This window comes from Panthera leo, chromosome C2 (assembly GCF_018350215.1).
Source record: "Panthera leo isolate Ple1 chromosome C2, P.leo_Ple1_pat1.1, whole genome shotgun sequence".
NCBI classification, from domain to species: Eukaryota; Metazoa; Chordata; class Mammalia; order Carnivora; family Felidae; genus Panthera; species Panthera leo.
This window is the reverse complement of record NC_056687.1, coordinates 74,717,587-74,740,014: the sequence shown is the minus strand read 5'-3', so window position 1 is coordinate 74,740,014 and position 22,428 is coordinate 74,717,587. Positions and strand designations below refer to the sequence as shown.

The window sequence follows — 22,428 nt, the reverse complement described above, 5'->3', positions numbered from 1 at the left end:
CCAGGGAGTCAAGCCAGTAAATAGCAGTAAATAAATGATTAAAGTACAATAAAGTAAGGATTTTGGTAGTATTACTGGGTGATCTGAAGATCTAACCCAGAGGACCAAGAAACATTTCCAGAACAACTAATAAATGACAACTCAAAAGGAAATGAGGCCAACTAGATCAAGGTGGAAAGGAAATTGTTCTTGGAAGAAGTGAAAGATCATGCTGTGCCCTTGGCACTAAAAATGGTTGAGAATGTTTGGGACATTGAGTGTAAGGGTAGAGGTAAGCGGTCCTAGAAGTACAGAGATGAATGAGAAATTATGCCTTCATAAAACCTCTTAAATGTTCTTCATGATCTTTGTGGAGCTTGCAGTGAAAGATAAAAACCAATATAACAAGACAGGGCCTCTCTTTTTTCTTTCTGGATGATCTCAGCTCCATTCTCATTAATACATAATTAATTAACAATTAAAGTGTTAATTAACAATTAATTAAATAGCTAGATCGATAATGTCTAATCTTCATTTCCTCTCTCCTGTGCTTTTGTTCTATGTTTCCCAATGGTGGGCTGTTCATCCCAACCTGGATATCCCACTAGCATCCCTAAGTCCACATACCTAAAATCCATACTAATATTTTGTTTGATTTTTATTTTATTTATTTTTGAGAGACAGAGTGGGGGGGGGGGGTCAGAGAGAGAAGGAGAGAGAGAATCCCAAACAGGCTCTGCGCTGAAAGCCCAATGCGGGCCTTGAACTCACAAACCGGGAGATCATGACCTGAGCCACAATCAATAGTCGGATGCTTAACTGACTGAGCCATCCAGGCACCTCCGTACTAATATTTTTACCACTAAACATCCTCCTTTTTCTTTGTGGTATCATCCTTTTGCTGAGTGACAGGTTTACAGTCTCGGAATCACCTTTGATTCCTCCTCTTCCCGTGCTCTGCCCTCTCATGGTCTGATTCCCCAATTCCTAACTGCTTTTCTCCATGAGTATGTCTCACCAAGTAACTCTTGGACTCTTGCGTTTGGGTCCCAAGGGCTTCACTAGCAATCACTATCTAGTGGTGGCTGCCTTACCAATGGATTACCTATAATTGGCTCCTTGACATGAAAACCATTTTAATAATAATAATTTGAGTCTATGGTAGAACTAATATTTCTTTTTTATGAAAAAGTATCTCACCCACAATATGCCTTGACCTCTTGAGTTGGAAAAGACCTCCAGTCCTTCCTCCTATGTGTCTCCTTTGCTATGAGGCTACTACTGCACTCACACACTCTTGATGCCGTATGGATGGGGATTTTCCCACAACGAGCAGTTCCGTGACACTAGCTGGTTGTCCTACAATTCAATTCAATTCAACTCAATTCAATTCAATTCAATTCTAGATATAGCATCAGATCCCACAGGTTAAGGACTCAGTCCCACAGGACTGCTCCCATGCCACCTCAGATGCTAATTGCAAACCCACATTGTCAACTGTGCTTCTGACTAATAAATCCGAGGTTCCCATAATCCCCTTCTTGGGTTCAATTCATTTGCTAGAGCAGCTTATAGAACTCAGGGAAATACTTACATTTACCAGTTTGTTAAAAGATCTGGTAAAGAATATAGGTAAATAGCCGGATGAAGAGATACATAGGGTAAGTTTTGGAGGGGTCTCAAGTGCAAACTCTTTTGGTAGATTTTCAAAGCCACCACAATCTGAGCATCACTGGCTCTTTTTCCTACACACTCCAGCTAATCTAAGCCACTTGCATATCCTGTTATACATATATATATATGTATTCTTACATGATACCATTCCTCTACTTCCCCTGATGGTGGGAAGACAGGGTATTTAAGATACAAAGAAAATTAGCTCAGAGTTCAAAAGGATACATTTCAGAGATAAAAATAAAAGTGCTAATAACTTCCTCACTCCCAGATTTAAAAAGCATTAGAATGAATTTAAAATTCCATCAGTCTTTTGCTAAATGTTCAATTAGCAAAATAACATGTCATATTTCTAATTTGGAAATAGTATTCTACTGATTATAGTTACAAAATCTAGGTTCTATCTCTCCTAAGTAATAACTGGTGGCAAGGACTTTGACATATATAACTTTTTATATTCCTCATTTTCCTTGCTGGTATGTGATAGGTTGAAAAGACTTATTTTTGCTGAATGCCTGGATGAACTGAATAAAAACAACTGCCCAGGTTTTCCTATGATTGGTTTTTCAACAACCAGTTTTCTACATGGTGCATTTTTTATATCCTAAGGTGCAAGAAGCCATACAATTTTTATTAGTGATCTTGAAAAATCTCAGGAAATTCCTTTAGCCAGGCATTGTCCCTAACTCACTGTCTTTAAAAATTATGATATTTAGCCTTTGTTTGATATTTATCCTTTGTTTGGATTTACCACTTGTGGTCTAAGTGGCTTTGGAAAAGGGATAGGACATTTTGACAAATCTCCAAATCATCATAACACATTGTTTTGAAATCTACCTTTGTGAAAGCAGATACTTAGAGATGATTTCTAATGTTTTTATGCCTATGAATCACTGAATATTAATCCATTATATATTCATAGACTAATATTAGTGGATAGTTTCTGCACACACAACCAATGACATTCGTGGCAGGCAGACATTCAATCAACCAGGGATGGAAGCCATTTGGAGATAATGTTCCAAAGATAACATTCAAATCAGATATGATTTTACACAGAAATGACTTTCAAGTCTCTTTTACACTACTCACATATTAATAAGGAGCCTCATGCTTGGCCTTTCTTGGAATCTCAAGAAAGGACAATTTGCCTACAAATCTATGGAGTTCTAAGTAGCCCGGAGAGTGTTTCACAAGGAAAAACATTCATCATCCACTTCACCTGGCTTCTAGGACCCGGAAGTCCTGGTGCTGTGAAGCGGGATACTCTCCCTTGTCCCCAGTGAGCCAGTGCCTCTGCATGGAAGCAGTGTTTGAAATGCCATGCCCTTCTTTGTTTCTACTTCTGGGGCCATTAGACTGTGAGCTGTGTAAGGGCAGTGGCCATCTCTCATTTGTCTTGGTGACTCCAGCACACAACATAGTGCCTGGCGCAGAGGAGGCATTTCTGAACCTTTACTGAATAAGTGGATGGGCAAATGAATAACTGAAAGAAAAGGAGAAGTGAGAGACTGGAGGAAAGGAAAAAGGAAGAGGGAAAAGACTCATTAACTCATTATAAGCTTGTCGGACAGGATGTAAATGGGAAATCACCACTTAGGAAAATTTCTGTGTACCCAACTGGGATCTCTGCATACTTCCCCCCCACCACACACACACGTTTCAAATACATCGCTGATTCTGTGAGTAGAGGGAGAAGGAGGGGATTGTGGCAGAGTGAATGAATCCTGCCACTCTCTGCCATAATCACCTCTAAGAGAATGAGGGAGCAGTAGTTTCAAGCATAGGCTCCCAGGTCAAAAGGCCTGGGTTTGAGTGTTTTCGCTTCTTCATAGAATTTATAAGCATTGGAAATTTATGTCATTTACCTATTTTCATGTTTTCTTTGTCCCCACTAGAACATCACCTCTATGAAGACAGATTATTATCTGCCTTGTTCACTGTTGTATCCCTAGCACATAGTAGAGCATTCTGGAATAGGAGCTAATATACATTTGTGGAATGAATGAATGAATAAACAAATGAATCCAAATAGCAACTCTACCACTTTTAAGCTGTGTGACTTTAGGCCAATTACTTATCCTTTCTGGCCCTCAGATTCTCCCACCTTATAGATTCATAGGTTGAATGAAATAATACACGTAAAATATCAGCATAGTGCCTAATACATATAAGAAATAAGAAAAATTAGCTTTTGTGCCAAAAGAAAGTTTCCAGGCATTAACATAATTTCCCCCACATAATGTCCCCCTTTTGCCTCTTGACCACTTTATGAGGAGCTAGATCTTGAAGGAGCCCATTGCCTCCAGAGGCAGAAAGGATAGAGAAGTTGATAGCTGGCTTCTGGGTTTTACACATCATTCGTAAGTTTGACCATGAATTTTAGAGACTACATGAGAATAAGAACAAAGCTTTCCCGTTCACCTGCCTTCCCTCCACTACTTTTCTAGCTACATAAAAATCCCTAGATTGGGAGTTGGAAGAAAATCCAAAGGAAGCTTAGATGTTGTGTGTACTTGAGAGAAGGGGCCGGCACAAAAGTAAGGTAAGGAAAGACCCTAGAAGTTTGTGAAAACAGAGAAAGAGGCATCAGTAGGCCTCCTTTTACAGGGAGATAGGCTTGGGACATTTCTCAAGCCCAGAGCAGAGTGGAAGCAACCGAAAGGAGGGCTGCCCTAGACAGACCCACCTCCCCAGTGCCTTGCACAACTTCAAGTAGCCAGACTTGAGTCAGGAGACCTGCCAACTGGTGGGGACAACTGTCTGACTTGGACCAGATACTTTGCAACACTGCTTACTTTCAAGGATGGCAAGATTTGGAGCAAAAATTAAAAAGTAAGTGTAGTTATACGATTACGTTTCTTGCATAGTTGAGCTTATGGCAGTAGGACGAGGCTAAGGAGAGGAGGATGAAGAAGACCCTACAATGGACGTGTGTTATGGGCAGGACTACCCAGTGGAGAGAAAAAGATGAGGAGGCACAAGGAATGTCAGCTCTACCCCTCTTAGAATCTGCTTCCTCCTCACTCCGGTGGCCCCTCACGTCTGGGAGCAAAAAATACCACCTCCAGCCCTGATACTGGCTAGCTGGGCAGTCTGGTCCCTTCTCACCTGCATTTCCTCATTTGTAAATTGGGCATTATAATAATTCCTAATTTGTTTATCCTATGATGAAGTGAGATATAAAAATTATTTATAAAACATTCATTGCTCTAAAGATGTTTGGAGTATTTGCTAATTCTCTTCTAAATAAAGACCTCTATATATACGAAAGACTGGTTTGCACATGGGACAAAAAAAAAAAAAAACAAAAAAACCCAAAAAAACAAACAAAAAAAAAACCTGAGTCACATTCTTGGACAAATGCTCGAGGAAGACATATGCAGTTTCAGGAATCTAAGCATAATCTTATTGTTCAATCAGGATCCTTTTTACAAATGTATACGTGAGTGGGCAGATCTATGTAGACTATGTAATAAAGTATTTAGAGTATGATGGTCTTAGATCTTTCCAAAGAAAACAATGAGAAAGAAGTATATTTCTATTTTATGTGTCTGTCTCTAAAACGGATTTTTACCAGTACATAGTTTACACAGATATTAATGCTGGTGACCTTCTTTTTCTAGAAGTAGACCTAAGAAAAGCCACTCACTGCTTAAGATCATTTTAGGTCAGTTTTGCACATTGAAAGGCAGCTTTGTTTGCCAACTCTACCATTTCTTTCTCTGAGTTTTCCTCAGAAGTAAGGCAAGAACCAAGCACCCCAGTCAGTAGACCCAGCGGAGTAAACACTGCGATCTCTCCTTCCCTTTTTTCTCACAGCCATGCTCTGTCACCAATGAGAGAAGCCATTCTTCACTGGCAGGCTGCTGGGAAATGTGAGACAGTTGCTGTCTTTGGTTTAGGAGGCCAGTTTTTCTTGGGCATGAGGTTTGCACGTTGGGTGCTATGGCAACATTCCGGATGAAAGATATCATCAGTATGCAAATCCTCATCACTATCATTATAAGGCAGTTCGATTTCAACACACTAAAGGGGCATTTTGTAATTATACCGAGCATAGTTATGTTTACTACATTTCCTTGTCTCAATTTTAAATTAAGCAGACCCATTTTTAATGTGAAATCTGCTTGTGTTGAACAATTTAGGAATCGATGATTCTCTTTACATTTAGGTGATATTAAAAAGGTGTGTGTGTGTGTTTTCCTGTCTTTAGCAACTTGGGAACAGAAAAATACAACAATTTGTAAGCACGAAAGACACATTCTTTCTATTTTTGTGTTGTTGTATAGTTTCTTCTCTCATCATGATGTCCCATGTGTTTTGGTTTTTGCCTAAAGAATATTTTCTAAATAGTGCCTTCCTAATTACACAAATTCAAGTGAACTTTACAAAGCGCAAATGAGAGCAAGGACGACAGTTCAAATCGTTGTTACAAGAAAACTGGCTTTCTGCTTGGTCGGATCAACTGGAAACACAATTCTAAAGAACAGAATGTTACACTGACTTTCCTGAAGGTTCAACTCAATACTCTTCCAGCAAAAACTGGGGCTCCGTTTTCCATCTACAGAGAGCAGGGCTGTATAAAATCTCTGCATCCTGCCAATTATAAGAGTTGTTGGTTTCCGGTTGTGTTCTGTTTGGATAGGTGTGTAAACCATGCTCATGTTTATGAAGACATCGTGCATCAAGTAGTCTATTCTCTCACCGTCCTCTGAACCAAACGATCTTATTCACCCCACGCATCAGGAAATTAACCAATCACATATATTAGACTTTTCTTCTAATTTTGTATTTATTATCATTTGATTCTTTTATTACGGGTATACATTATATAAACGGGATACATTTTATCCCGTTTGCATTTATGGAGTCTTCACCTGCATGAATAGCCTAGCCGTGTCTACCTCACCTATCTTTCAATATCTTAATATCAGGCAGGTAAGGATATGTTGATCTGCTTTGCTCTTGGCCGAGATGTTGGACAGGAAAGAAGCAGCTCCATGGCAATGGCCTACCTGTGAGCATGCCTTCAGTCACCACACAGCTTCCATCAATCAGGATAGCATCACATGGCAATGAAGTTTTTCCTGGAAGAATAAGAGTATCCCCAGGAACCAAGAGATGGGATTCCAGCTTCTGCAAACCTACACAACAAAGTTCCCGTGACTGGCTGACCTTTTCCTGTTTTTACTTAAGAATGGGGGAAGGGGAAAAAAATTTAAAAAAGTTACAGAGAGGGAGGGAGGCAAACCACAAGAGACTCTTAAATACTGAGAACAAACTGAGGGTTGATGGGGGTTGCAGGGGAGGGGAAAGTGGGTGATGGGCATTGAGGAGGGCACTTGGGATGAGCACTGGGAGGAGGGCACTTGTTGGGATGAACCACCCAGCCAGTTTCTGCTACTCTGGGCTGCAGCTCCCTGCTCCTTACAGAGAGCCATGGCCACCCCAACCCAGGGTAAGTCAGAGCAAATACCATTTACAAGCATTCTTCGGGTCTGGATTCTGGATAACAGATTGAAGTGTTAGAATTCAAGGTCTGTTTGGGATCATTAGTTGGGGAAATCAAAACGCCTCAAGAAAGCTTACCCAGTAACATTCCAGCGAGTGAAATATGGGAAGGCAGAGGGAATTGGAAGTGACTCAGACACTGGGTCAAAATGGTTCAATCAGGAGGAGGCATGCAAGGTACTCAGGGTACAAAATTCAGTGAGGTGCTCACCGTCTGGGTCCTGGAAAAGCAGGTCAGCGTTTGCCTGACCTTTCCTCCTTAAGTTTGTCATCTTAAAAGTCTTATTTACCTTACTTTAGCCTCCGTCCTGGGTTTCATCAGAAGAGGTTTTCTCCTCAACTAATAATCGATAACAAATGGGACTGGTTCCACTCTGAAATATCAGGATGCTGAAGATGGCAGAACATATCACGTACCTTTGTCCTTTACCATGACTGTAACCTGGACTTTGTTGTGATCCTCCACAAGGTTGTGCAGCTTCACTGATTGCTACCAATTCAAAGTCAACGTTTAAGTATCAGATAGTCCATAACCGGAAAACCACATGATCTCAATACTGTAAATACCAAGCCTGTCACACAGCAAAACTTCCTTGGGCAAAGGCTCACACTCTAGCGTTTCTGCTTCCCTGCCCCAATTCCTACTGCAGCCAACCCCCGACTTATAGCAACAAATATGGTAATTAGTTTAGTGCTATTTCAATTCCAGGAAACATAATGCACAACCACTGTCCCCAAGGACCAACGCTAAGCCCCCGAGGTTGTACTTCTTAAGGGCGCACAATGACACAAGGGAAGAACAAGACCATGAACAGATTAGGTTCCCTCTCGGTACCCGTTTTCCTGTCTATAAAACAACAAAAATGAATTTGATCTTTCCATTGTAAAAGCCTGGGAATATTTGAGTTATGTTTTGATTTTACGTGGAATTTTATCCCCTCCTTTACAAACTGGTGGATTTTCCTATTGGGTCAGTCTGGAGACTGAAGCCATGATGCTCCAGAACCCTAGTGCTTCCCCTTAGGCATTATTCAGCTTAGTTAACTCCCTTTTCCTCATCTGAAAGTGGAGATATTAACAGTACCTCTTCTAGAGGGTTTTCAAAATTTAAGTAATGCTTCTCTTAGTTATCCCTTTGGATATTACTCATTACGATGGTAAGAGCTCAGCAAGGGTTAATGATTAATAAGAAAGTTGCTGTTGCAAAAACAGCATTGTTTTGTCTAATGCATCCCCTTGGAAGATTTGCTTAGGGTGGAATTCACTGAGATACCACCCTGGGCTAAGTGGAGGAAATGGAAGCAGCCTGGAGAAGCGAAGGCAGCATCTACTGGGATAACTCAGGAGACAGGAAGGCAGAGGAGTGAGGGCAAATTGTCCACACAGTTCCATACACTGACTGTAGGCGACGCCATTGGCAGAGGCATCCCTGGAAGGCACTGCCTCCTTCTGTATGGACGTCACTTACTTGGATACTTCTAAGTAGAAGAGATCTGAATACCGTCAACAGTACTTTAAACATAGCTTAACCTAATTCAAGTATAAAACTTTCCCTTTTAGATGATAGGGTAAATTATTTTTATCTGCCCTCTTGATGATTTTTAAGGTAGCCAATGTCACCAGATAAACATTACACACAATTACACAATTTTCCTCTTGAGAGAAATTAATAAATTTGGTGTTTCTATTTATACAGAACAATTTCTTATTTACTCCATTTTTTTTAGGAAAGGCAACACTTCAATCATTTGGAACAACTGAATGGAAGAAATGCTACTGCTGTTTGTTAGGTACATAGTCATTGCCCTAACTTGACTTTCTGAGGCTTCCCTATTGGGGCATCCATTTTACTGATGGGTAGTAGCGAGAAAGTCAGCCGTGGTTCTGGGACAAGAACACTGGATTCATTCAGGACTCCTGAGTCGTGGGTCAAGTTTACCCACTAACCAGCCATGTACCTGTATATAAGAAATTTCACTTTATGTTACTTGTTCTTTCTGTAAACAAATGACATTGAATTGAATCATTTTCAAGCTCCTTCAAAACTCAACATGTCTGATACGGATATGTTTTGCATATCAGAGATTTAGTCAAAGCCCCTAAGACTTCATAGAAGAAATAACCTGGGGTTTATAAATGGCTCACAGTATTATTATTATTAGGCAGTTTAAAACAGTAAGCAACTCCTACGTGCCAGGCACTGTTGTAAGCACTTGAAATGTATTGCTTGATTTTTTTTTTCTCCTCAAAATAATCCTATGATGTTATTGTCTCCAATGTACATATAACAAAATAAAATGACCAAAAAGAAACAAAAAACAAAAAACAAAAACAAACCAGGGTCTTGGAAATGTTAAAGTAACTTGTCTTCAATCATTTACTTACTAAGTATTAAGATTGACAGTAAAACCTGGGTTTATCTGACTCTAAAGCCTTTTCTGTTGATGAATATGTTCCCCTAAAGTGTTTGAAAATAGCTTTTTTCCTTTAAGAAGATAAATAACCTTCCTTTGTTATAAATTTCTTTAAGTTACTTTCTTGCTTAGCAAACTCTTCTAGCCACTGCCATGAGAATTTCACCCTAGCTTAAGAGGATGATAATCAACACATTTGGAAGTGAAGTATAAGTTCAAAATGCCCTCTCAAAAATCATTATGGCATCAAGCTGGATTTATTCATCAGGCTTAGCATTCTGCGAAACCTGCCATGCTTCCATGCCTTCGTTCAAGCTATTACCTGGAATGCTCACCCAGGTTTTCTACCAGCAAACTCCTAATCCTTCACATAAAGTCTGGCTCAAACGTCACCGCCACTCCATAAGTCTCTAACATCTCAGAAAGAATTCATTGTTCTGCTCCCTGTGTTTCCGCCTGTATTAGTGTATGACCAATTCCATTACAGGCGTTTTCTTGTCAGGTCTCCTGTGTGAGGCAGGTGGTTCAAAGAGCCAAACACTCATCTATGTACCCCTGGAGTCTGTCACATAGTAGGCCCTCAGCAAACATTTACTTAATAGAACTGAATTGTTCCACGTCTCCCGACAACACTGGAGAAGGATAATATAAGCTTCCTCTCTGAGCTAATGTACCCAGAAACTCTACAAACACAGGTTTCTATGACAACCAACCAGCTAGGAGAAAGCAGGTGCTATGATGCTTGCCGTGATTTGGAAGCTCGTTGCCTGATTTTCATTAGGCCCCCTCTGGTTTCTCCAGTCCCGGTTTAGTGGGACCAGGATCAGTTTCCAAGGCTAATTTGCATATTGTTATTATTCCGGCATCTGTTGCTGTGTGTCCTTGTGTTTGCTGTGGCTGGATTTCCTCCAGAGATGAGTAATGAGGGCACTAACTCAGGTGTCTTTTGAGCCCAGCTCAGTCATGGCTAAAGGCAAAGCACCATGGGTCAGATACTCTCAGTGCTATCTCTAGTGGCCGCCTGTGGAGCCAGCAATAGAGTATGCAACACGGCTCAGTGTAAATACAGTTGAGTGCCAGCTCAATTTACACTCATACCTACACCAAACTTGTTAGAGAGGGGCTGCCGAGGGTGTTTCTTGGCGTAGGCAAGGTGCCTCTCTCTTTGCTGCATGATTTGGGGCCACAGTAGATGCAGAAAGATAGTTTATTCCACTCCTGCAAACACCTCCCCTCTTGCAATTTTCAAAAGCTGTTATATCTTTAGCATGATTTGTAAATGACAGTAGATGCTCCTTCCATTTCTAGCAGCCCCTTTCCCAAATATTTTCGTAATAAAATTATCAATCGTTTACTGCTGCAAGGAAACGCATAGGTCTCTTTGAGATTTTGCTCCGTGGGACAGTGTGAAGTACTTGATGTAGAATCAGGAAACCCGGGGCTGGGATCTATAGCCACGATTACCGAGCAAGTCACTTCACCTCCCTGATTGTCCCCATCCCTCCGTCTCAGGTGGTGGGAGGACACCACAACCACATGCGTATCATTTTAGAGGCTGCCATGCCCCACACAAGCACATCTGTCACAGACGGGGGGAGCCCGTTACAAATTGTGCTAAAGAAATATTGATTGGTGAGCATTTGTGATTTAAACTGCAAAAATAGTTTCAGGCAACTGGCCCGTTTTGTATAATGTTACAAGATCCCTTAGAGTTTGGGTCTGATAAGCTTTTGTTAACAAATATTAACTGCAAGGGCACCTGGGTGGCTCAGTCAGTTAACAGTCCGACTCTTGGTTTCGGCTCAGGTTATGATGTCACGGTTTTGTGGGTTCAAGTGCCCCATCAAGCTCTGTGCTGACAGCTTAGACTCTGCTTGGGATTCTCTGTATTTCTCTCTCTCTGTCCCTCCCCCCTCGCACTGTCTCTCTCTCAAAATAAATCAATAAAACTTGGAAAAAACCCCAAATATTAACTGCTAATGGAATTAATGTCTCCTTGTTAAAGCTTTTGCAGTTCTGCCATCAAGTGAAGTTCCCAGGTCAGTTACTATTTTAAACAAAGACATGTAGGGATTTTAAGATGTAGAACCTGAATATTTAAGATTCATTAAAGATTTTAAAATAAATATTGAGAAAATTACAAATAGAACAGAGCATGCCTACTTTTAGAAGAGCACTTGAGCAGCAAAACAAGAAAGGCAGAAACCCAGAAAAAAGAGAAACATATTTGACTGCACACATTTTAAAATATCTGACAAAAGTCAAGTCAGAGGAAAAATGATAGACTAAGAAAGAAAACTTTTCCACATGGATGATGGATATAAAGAGACAATAAATAGAAAACAAAAATGCATATATCTTTTGGAGGAAAATGTATCTAATCTCACTAATAATTAGTGGAATATAAATTAAAACATCATTGGGACACAATTTTTTTAAAATACATTAGACTAAAAAAAATTTAAACATCAATATATAACACTGGTGAGGATCTGGAGAAATGGATACTCTCATATGTTGCTGTTATTTTATTTAAGAAAATAATAAATATCGCAGGATCTATTAACATCCAAAATATACATACCTTTTGATTCAGCAACCTGGCTTTTGATTATTTTACTAAAAACAAATGCAAACACTCATATGTAAGGACACATCTATATTGTAGTTGTGTGTAATTCAGCATACTTGTGGTGGCAAAAATTGGAAAGGAAGCCCCCTATTTTCTAGAAATAAACGAATGGCTGAACAAATTATGATATACCATGGAATTTCACACCGTTATTTTTAAACGTGATTTAGAATTATTTATTTACTTGGTAGATAGCCGTTATATTTATTGTAAAGTGACAAATGCAAGTTCCAGATTAATGTACAAAGTATGTTCCTGTTTTATTGAAACAAATTAACAAATACATAAGTAAATCTCCACATAAACTTGTATTTCTCTGCATCTTATAGAGGAGAAAAAATGAAATATATATTTAGCTAATGATGACATAAATAAATAAATAAATAAATAAATATATGTATTGGGGATCTTAGTGCTTGAATTTGTCTTTTGGTGGATTCCTCTGGAACAACAGCTCTTAAGCTTTCAGAATGCATGACAAGCACCTGTTATGAAACTGTGAAAAAGCACAGATTCCTCTTGTTACCTTGGATATTTTGACTTAATGGGTCAGGAGCTTAGGAATCTTGACTAATTCTCTCACTGAAACATTGCCCTCTAGAGTATTGAATCAAACCTCTTTTCTCTGTAACCCTTCCCAACTCCCACACAGGAATCTCTATATTTCTTTTCTGTTTCCTTAAAGACAGTTATACCTACGTTCCAAATGAAAAAAAATAGTGTAAAGGAACTTGAGGAGAGACTGAAATTTGTCATAAACATGTAGATGGGAAGTATGTATTTAAGTCAGGGGAAATATGTGGAAATATTGTAAGGGGTGTAACACATCAAGTGGTAACACCACATTTACTTAGGACCCATTGATTACAGGCAACAGAAATTGGTTAAACTGGTTTAAGCAGATGAGAAATTGTGAAGATGCAGGGACATCTCACTAACCTAAGGTGGGAAGTGAAGCCAGAGCTCCCAAAGGCTTCAAACAAGAGCAGGAAATGCTATGAAGAGTAGGTTATTCATTCGGTCTCTGTCTCTCTGCCCTCTCCCTTTCTGCTGGGCTCCATATGGCTCACCTCTGTGTCTCTGTGTATTTGGTTCGTTCTTTGTGCAAGTTTTTTTCTCTGCTGTCCACACACAAGGATCAAGGGTTGCCACCCTGGTCCTAGCATCACTTTTCAGATCACATTCCTGACAGAGCATGACAGATAGCTTCAAGTCTTAGGCTTGGATCCCAGGCTAAAAGATATATGGGCATCATTCCTGCTGATGGACTGGCTTCCGCTGGGTCAAATACCCCCGTTCCAACTATGTGTGCCAGTGGAAAGAGAGAGCCACCTAGAGCAAACTAGTTGCAGGCTGCCAGAGTTCTAAGAGGAGGGGGGTTGCAGTGCTTGCCCCAAAATATGTGTACTACTTTCATGCTTGTCAGGGAATACGAGGCTGGAGAGAGTAACCCAAGTTCATGGGTACAGGCTCCATTAAAGTCCACTGTACTTCATGTCTTTGGGTCCTATGAGCTACTGGTACATATTTATAGTACATATCCCTTTGATGATTAGGGTAATTTAGACAGGTTTCTATTCTTCATACACATCCTGACTTGAGTAGTTTAGGACTAAAGTCCAAGTGAACACTATTAGGGTCCAATAGGAATTAACTCCAGTTTGCAGCACATGCTCTCAGATTTCCAGTGGCCAGAAAATTTCTTACTAGCATTCTAAAGTTTTCAAGGGCTTTTTTTCATTCCTTGTCAGTGGCCCTGGCAAAATGATAGAATCCTAAAATGGTGAGACCTAAAAAAGTAGGGTATAACCTCCACCATGTATATAGCTGAGGAAAGTGAGCCCAAGGAAAACAGAGTCCTCGGGCTCATATGAGTGAACCAGCAGTTGTTACCAGCCCTGTCCCGATGGTCCCATGCTGCCTCCTGTTCTCTTCAATCTCTGTACCCCCTCCCCCTCCCATCTGTCCCTTGCCAACTTTCCCTAACTTTTAATAATAAAAACAGCAACAGCAATATCAATGATAACAAGAACTAACATTTTACTAAGTGCCTACTATGTACCAGAAATATAAGTATTCAAAGTGATTGTTTCATTTAATTCGCTCAACTCTAACACCAACACACACCCACGTGCCCACACACATACACACCTTCTACAGATGAGGAAACTGATTATAACAGCACCAAGTAACACAAACAGGAGAGGTAAGGGGGAGGTTTTCAATCTGACTAGATAAGTTCTCCCTCCCAAAAGGCCTCAGAGAGTTCTGTGTTTTTCCTGCGAACACTTGGATGGTTTATGACGATATATCCGGGTGACTGTGCGTAGATGTCGCCCCAGTGGAAGGAACGACATGCGAGAAGGGCTGTATTCACTGATGTGTGACTTAAGCCAGAAAGTGTATGAATGGCTTGCACGTATCAAATCAGATATTCTATTAAGGAAAGATTTCTCAAAACCCAGAAACTAGAAATTCTATCTGCTGGCTTCACATTACATACCTTTATCAAATGACTAAGGTAAAAGCTTAGGACACTCTACTTTTCTATTGAGACTCAGCAGAATAGTCAGATCTTTATTGTCTTGGTGTCTATGGTCATGCTTTTGCTCAAAGGCCCAGAGTTCACCAGAAAGACAGTTACTCTCCCCCAGGCCTCGGCAGCCAGGCAAGTTGCTGGTCACTCTTCACATCTTTGGGATATAAATTAGTTTGTGAAAAAACACACCTAGGTACTCACTTTTTAAAAAGGCAGAAAACCAGAAACAAAACAAAGTCCTAGTAGCCTGGTCTCCAGCTCAAAGTATCTCCATTCATCTAACTTTTCATTTTTAGATCCTGTTTCCTAACTCTTTACATATCTATTGTCTTTCATTTCTCATCAAGGACTTCATAACTCAAAATTTGTAGGATCTAAAACCAGATAACGAGCCGATATTAGATTTAATATTGTTGAGCCACTGAAATGGAATAGGAATGAAAGCTCCCTTTCAGTTAGGCTTATGTAAAGGCCCCACGTCTGCCTTTCTGACTTGTGCCCAGTGCTCACTGTGTGGACATCGAGAACTCATCTCCCTTCTCAACACTTGTGTTTGACTTTCATTCCCAGCTGTGACACTACTTTGGAAAGTGCCTTATGCTAAGGAAATATCGCACATGTGGCAGAATTTCATTTTATGAGGAGCCAGAAGCTCTGACTCTGTCACAAAACCAAACTCTGATTTGGAACAAGCTCCCTGGATCTTAGTTTTTTTCCCTGGAGATGAAGGATGAAACTTGAGACTAGGCAGTTTCAACAGTGCAGTAGAGTTGACAGGCTGACACAGTGTACCGTAACAATGCCCAGCCCCCAGCCCCATCTCTACAAAGCTAATTCCATAGTCAAGTTTTCAAAAACATACAGAAAATACAGTGAGACATCGTTTTTGGGGTTGCCTCCTGATTTTCAGGCTGATGATTCTTAAGCAAAGTAGCCAAACGTTTTCTAGAAAGATACTGTGGGGGCTGAGACTTGCAGGGACTGTGGAGTTATAAGTAATATTCAGCAAAATTCTATTTCAGAATGCACTGCTATCTCATTTAGAAGACTGATTATTTTGGGGCACCTGGATGGCTCAGTCAGCTGCGTCTGAATCTTGATTTCAACTCAGGTCATGATCTAGTATTTCATGAGATCAAGACCCATGTTGCCTTATTGGAATTCTCTCTCTCCCCCTCTCTCTTCCCCTTCCCTGCTCATGCTCACTTGCTCTCTCTCAAAATAAATAAACTTAAAAAAGAAGACTATTTTTTAAAAAGGAAGACTTTAAATCGCTACAAGATGGGGCGCCTGGGTGGCTCAGTCGGTTAAGCATCTGACTTCAGCTCAGGTCATGATCTCACAGTCTGCGACTTCAAGCCCCATGTCGGGCTCTGTGCTGACAGCTCGGAGCCTGGAGTTTGCTTCAGATTCTGTGTCTCCCTCTCTTTCTGACCGTCCCCTGTTCATGCTCTGTCTCTGTCTCAAAAATAAGTTAAAACATTTAAAAAAATTTAAATAGCTATGAGATGAACAATGATGGAAAGGTATGCTGTCATCATTAATCCATCAAAGCATTCTTTCCCACCATACTCAGATACAGCCTCGGAGTCCTTCTGAACACTGTATGCGGGTCAGCCTTCAGTCGATAAATCCGGGTTTGCAAAGACATTTACATCTACCTGCTATTTCTGAAGATCTCCTCCTGAGTTCTCACATTTAGTAAGCCCTTGTTTTTTTTGCTTTATGACTTAAGTTTCACAAAGCTACTCCTTGCTGTCAGTGGAAAACCCATAGGCTTTGCTTCTTGTGCACCATAAGCTTAATAGAACCCAAATGTGATTTTAGCTCTTACCTGTCGCAAATCATACACACTTAAGACAATGGAGATAATAGACAAGATGATGATGGCCACAGAGTATTCTATGTAACCTTGAGACAGCCACAAAGTTAGGGTAAAGGCTTGGAACACGTAGAATGGATTTAAAACCTGCAAGTACAAAAACAGCATGTGTGTCACTTGCATGGATCACATCATTTCAAAGAAATTGAAGAAGAAACAAAGAAATGGAGAAAATTTCCATGCTTATGGATTAGAAGAGCAAATATTGTTAAAATGTCTAAACTACCCAAAGCAATCTGTACATCCAATGCAATCCCTATCAACATACCACCAGCATTTTGTCACAAAGCAAGAACAAACAATTCTAAAATTTGTGTGGAACCACCAAAACCCTCAGTATCAAAAAGTCATGTTGAAAAAGAAAAGTAAAACAATTCCAGACTTCAAGCTATATTACAAAGCTGTAATCATCAAGACAGTATGGTACTGGCACAAAAACAGACACATAGATCAATGGATCAGAATAGAGAACCCAGAAATGGACCCACAACTATAGGGTAGCTAATCTTCAACAAATCAGGAAAGACTATCCAATGGAAAGAAGACAATCTCTCCAGCAAATGGTGTTGGGAAAATTGGATGGCAATAAGCAAAAGAATGAAACTGGACCACTTTTTTACACCATACACAAAAATAAATTCAAAATGGATGAAAAGCCTAACTGTGAGACAGGAAACCATCAAAATGCTAGAGGAGAACATAGGCAGCAACTTCTTTGATCTTGGCCACAGCAACTTCTTACCAGATACATCTCCAGAGGCAAGGGACATGAAAGCAAAAAAGAACTATTGGCACTTCATCAAGAAAAAAAGCTTCTGTACACCAAGGGAAATAATCAACAAAACTAAAAAGACAACCTACAGAATGGGAGAAGATATTTGCAAATGACATATAAGACAAAGGGCTAGTATCCAAAGTCTATAAATAACTTATCAAACTCAACCTCCCAAAAATAATCCAGTGAAGAAATGGGCAGAAGACATGAACAGACATTTCTCCAAAGAAGGCATTCAAATGGCTAACAGACACGTGAAAAAAATGCTCAACATCACTCATCATCAGGGAAATACAAATCAAAACCACTGCCAGATACCAGGTACCACCTCACACCTGTCAGAACGGCTAAAATTAACAACTCAGGAAACAATGGATGCTAGCAAGGATACAGAGAAGGGGGAACCCTCTTACACTGTTGATGGGAATGCAAACTGGTACAGACACTCTATAAAACAGCATAGAAGCTCCTCAAAAAGTTAAAAATGGAACTATCCTATGATCTAGCAATTGTACTACCAGGTATTCATTCAAAGGATACAAAAAAAATACTGATTTGAAGGGGCACATGCACCCCAATATTTATGCAGCACTATTAACAATAGCCAAATTATATAAATAACCCAAATGTCCATTGACTGATGAATGGATAAAGAACATGGGAGGTCTATGTATATAATGGAACATTACTCAGCCACCAAAAAAGAATGAAATCTTGTCATTCGCAACAACGTGGATGGAACTAGAGTGTATTATACTAAGCAAATAAGTATATGCTTAGAAAGACAAATACCATATGATTTTACTCATATGTGGAATTTAAGAAAGAAAACAGAGGAACACAGGGGAAGTGAAGGAAAAATAAAATAAAAACAGAGAGGGAGGCAAACCATGAGAGACTTAACTATAGAGAACAAATGGAGGGTTGCTGAAGGGAGGTATATGGGGGGTTGGGTCGAATGGGTGAAGGGCATCAAGGAGGGCATTTGTGACGAGCGCTGGGTGTTGTATGTAAATGATAAATCACTACATTCTGCTTCTGAAACCAATAACGCAGGACATGTTAACTAACTTGAACTTAAATAAAATCTTGGAAGAAAAAACAGATGATGTCATTTTATCGACTTTTTAAATCATTTTTTACAACACACAATGATCTCTAATATTTATGAATTCACTTAGAACTCAGTTTCAGTGGAGTCAGTGTCAAGCACATAGCATGTGCTATGGTGGAAGCAAAATTATTTTAAGCACTCAGAGCCTGTCAAAAATTGATTATTCTTATTTATTTTGAATTTTGAAAAATGTTTTATCAATATCAAAATCTAACGATTTACCTTTCTAAACATTATTTACCTACAATGGAGAATTCAGTCTCTTAAAACACACTTCATCTCTGACCTTTTTTTTTTTTTTTAACATTTATTTATTTTTGAGACAGAGAGAGACAGACAGAGCATGAACAAGGGAGGGGCAGAGAGAGAGGGAGACACAATCCAAAGCAGGCTCCAGGCTCCGAGCCATCAGCCCAGAGCCCAACGCGGGGCTCGAACTCACGGACCGCGAGATTGTGACCCGAGCCGAAGTCGGACGCTCAACTGACTGAGCCACCCAGGCGCCCCAGATCTCTGACCGTTTTTATTGCAGTTTCTTCTTCCCATACTCACATGCTGCAGATTGAGTCAAGTTGTGTGATGAAAATAGAAGACTGCATTTTTATCCAGATTGTTGAAAAATAACATATTCGTCACATCACAGGTTTTTAGCAAGATGCTCTGAGCATCAGGCACATCAGCATGGGCCCCTCCTTTGAACGGTATGGGGGGGTGGGAGTCATCTTACCCAAAACTGCAGTGAAATTCATGGGAAGAATGTATCACAAGCCCAAAGCTGGCCATCCATGCACATATATTTTGGTCTCTTTATTATACCTTTCACTTTTTTTATTCCCTCAATTGTCCCCATTTTGGTCCTGCTGGCCCCACTGTTAATAATGATAGCAGAGAGGGCAAACCTGAGAAGGTAGATGTAGTCATCTGATGTACAGACCTAGTGTGAATGAAAAAACCCATCTGACCAAAACAAGGATTATTTTCTTGGTGAAGTGCTCTTTACAATGATTATGAATTAGATGAAATATTACCTAAAACTGGTGCCACTCTGTTACCTCTACTTTCTATATTCTCTAATATATTAAACTTCTACTTTAGTCCTCACAGTGAACTGACATCCAGTTAGTAAGTTAATAGGCTGCATTTTAAGAGTTTCTTAAACACTTGGATATATTTTGTGCATTAACAAAGCTTTTGTTCTTTAATGTTTCTTATTATTTCCATTGCAACATGCTTTTCTTACAAAATATAGCTCTTCTCTTTGCTTGGCATAAAATGCTCTAATTGTAGATGATACACTAATGATAATACGATTTTGAGTTTATATAAACTCAGTAGAAAATGTGGTTAAATACTTCTTGTATAAGAAACAACACCATCATAATTAATTTAACTCCCTTATTCAATATTCTTTTGAAACCAAAATACAAAGTAGTATTACTTGCTTTTTTCCTACTGAAGGCTTAGTAAGTAGATGGAGAAAATACTACCACTCCTTTCAAAATAACCAAATTGACACCTGGGAGAATCTTTGACAAACTGAAAATGTATTTGAACAGGAAGTTTAAACAGCAGCTGGCTTTTTGATAGTGGAGGAAACTGCATATGTGGGGAGCATGGGGTATGTGGGAAATCTCAGTACCTGCCAATCAATTTTTCTGCGAACTGAAGACTGCTCTAAATAAAAGTCTAATTATCTTTTAACATGTGACCATGCTAAACAAAGTGACCACTGTTGTGGATTAGAAATAGACTAGAAATGTGCAGTATGGAGTGGAGGTTAGCACAATCAGCTCACTGGGCTCCACCTAAGGAATGGAGAGTGGTGGGCTAGGGACTCATGCTACAGGGAATATGATTGACAGTGTGCCACAGCGGCAGGGGACAAAACCAGCCTTGCTCTCTGACCCAGGAACAGAGGCCAAGGAAAGTCACAACCAGCAGCTGTTCACTGGCAGAGGGCAAAATGGAAAAGAACAAAGTTCATGGTGCCACTGTGAACTTGGCCAAACCCAAGCTGGCTCAAGGCCTGAAGATGCTTGATCCTGGGGAGTAGAGCCCCACCCTACAGGAGTTGGTTCTGAACTGAGGGCCATGGGGACTACCAAGAGGCAAACTCAGAGCCATCCTACAGGGACAGTGGACACAGAGAAAAAGAGAGAAATGTAGACAAGGGAAGTACCACTTAAGGGCAGCTCACCAGAGCTGCCTCCATCACTACCAGAGCTTCCATCACCATCACAAAGAATAATAACTTCAATATTTGCAAATGACATATCAGATAAAGGGTTAGTATCCAAAATATGCAAAGAACTTATCAAACTCAACACCCAAAAAACAATCAATGATTATTATTAAGACATTATTAAGTCAATGATTAGAGGGAAATATATAATTTTAGATGTGTATGTAAGAAAAGAAAATAAATGTTTGAAATCAATGAAATAAGCTCCCAATCAAGAAGCTGTAGAAAGGAACTGCAAACTAAATCTTAAAAAGTATAAGGAAGGAAATAATAAAGAAAAACAGGAAAAAAAGCAGAAATGAATAAAATAGAAATCAGACTTACAATGGAAAAATCCAATGATGTTGAATTTGTACTTAAAAGTTAACTAAAATTGATAAACTCAGAAATAAATCAGAATATTTTTATGGCTCCTAAAGAAAATTAATGTGTAACTAAAAGCTTTCTACAAAGATATCTTCAAGTCCAAATGGCTTGTGAATGCTTTCAAATATTTAAGGTAGAAGTGATATGAATTTTGCACAAACTCCTTCATAAGTAGAGGAGGTGGAAACGTTCACAACTTGTTTCATGAAGTTAGCATACTCATATACCAAAACCCGATAACGTTTGTTAAAAGAAAGGAAAATTACAGGCTAAGATCTGTAAGAAGCATAGATGAAGTAATCACAAAATATCTTATCCAGCTAAATCAGTGATATATATTAAAAGGTAATATGTTGTTACCAAATGGAGTTTGTTCTAGGATTGCAGGAATTTGAAAATCAATCAATGAATTTTGGTATGCTAACATTCGGGAAGAAATTTATAATGTCATGAAAATTGGTATAGAGAAATACTTTCATAAAGTTCAACACTAATGCATGAGAGAGAAAGAAGGAAACAAGGAAACAAAGAAGCCTCTCAGCATACTAGGAATAGACAGAAACATCCTTCAGCTAATATGCTTAATAATGAAATATTGACTATTCCCCCTATGAAGTTATAAGTAAAAGAAGATTACCAATAATCACCACTAATGTTTAATACAGTTCTGATAGTTTAACAGTGCAAAAAGACAAGAAAAAGTAACAACATTTATAATTGAAACATAAGTAACAGTACTATATTATATACTTGATAGTTTCTAAAAAAAGTAGATCTTAAATGTTCTCACCACAAAAAAATAAATAGTAATTATGTGAAGTGATGGAAGTGTTAACAGACACTTTGATGGTGATCATTTCACAGTATTTAAGTGTACCAATCAACTTGTACACCTTAAATTTACACAATGTTACATGTTACATCGTTACACAATGTTACATGTCAACTAAGAAAAAAAAGTACAGCTCTCTGTGTGAGTAGATAATGTAATTATTAAGAAATCCAAAATAATGTACAAATTATACAAGTTAATAAGTGAATTTGTCAAGGTTGCTGGATACTGGGTCAATATAGAAAAACAACTGTGTTTGTAACAAGCAATTTGAAAATGAAGTTAAATGCCATTTGTAATATCATCAAGCCAAAAAAATCAATATACTTATAATAGTCCTAATCAAGTTAGACAAACCTCTAGACTGAAAACTGCACAATATTGCTGAAAGCACAGATCTAAATAAAAGGAGAGATATATTAAGTTTGAGGGTTAACCAGGAGCAATCCCATTTATACTCACATC

The 22,428-nt window shown here is 39.2% G+C and overlaps 1 protein-coding gene across 4 annotated transcripts in view; it reads right to left on the bottom strand.

Annotated features, from left to right (window-relative positions):
* The window catches only part of LOC122230084 (probable cation-transporting ATPase 13A5), a 74,309-nt gene extending 57,528 nt beyond the window's left edge, over window positions 1-16,781 (bottom strand). For 2 of the 4 annotated variants that reach the window (XM_042955754.1, XM_042955755.1), the window contains exons 1-3: window positions 16,587-16,781; window positions 7,585-7,657; window positions 6,672-6,800 (exon numbers count right to left, since the gene is read on the bottom strand). In XM_042955754.1, coding sequence (XP_042811688.1) covers window positions 6,672-6,800; window positions 7,585-7,657; window positions 16,587-16,757 — 373 coding nt within the window. In that variant the 5' untranslated portion in view covers window positions 16,758-16,781. Of the gene's footprint in view, window positions 1-6,671; window positions 6,801-7,245; window positions 7,389-7,584; window positions 8,682-16,586 lie in introns of those variants that run through there. The other 2 variants (XM_042955757.1, XM_042955756.1) reach the window with 2 other exon arrangements.
* Between the last annotated feature and the right edge of the window lie 5,647 nt (window positions 16,782-22,428).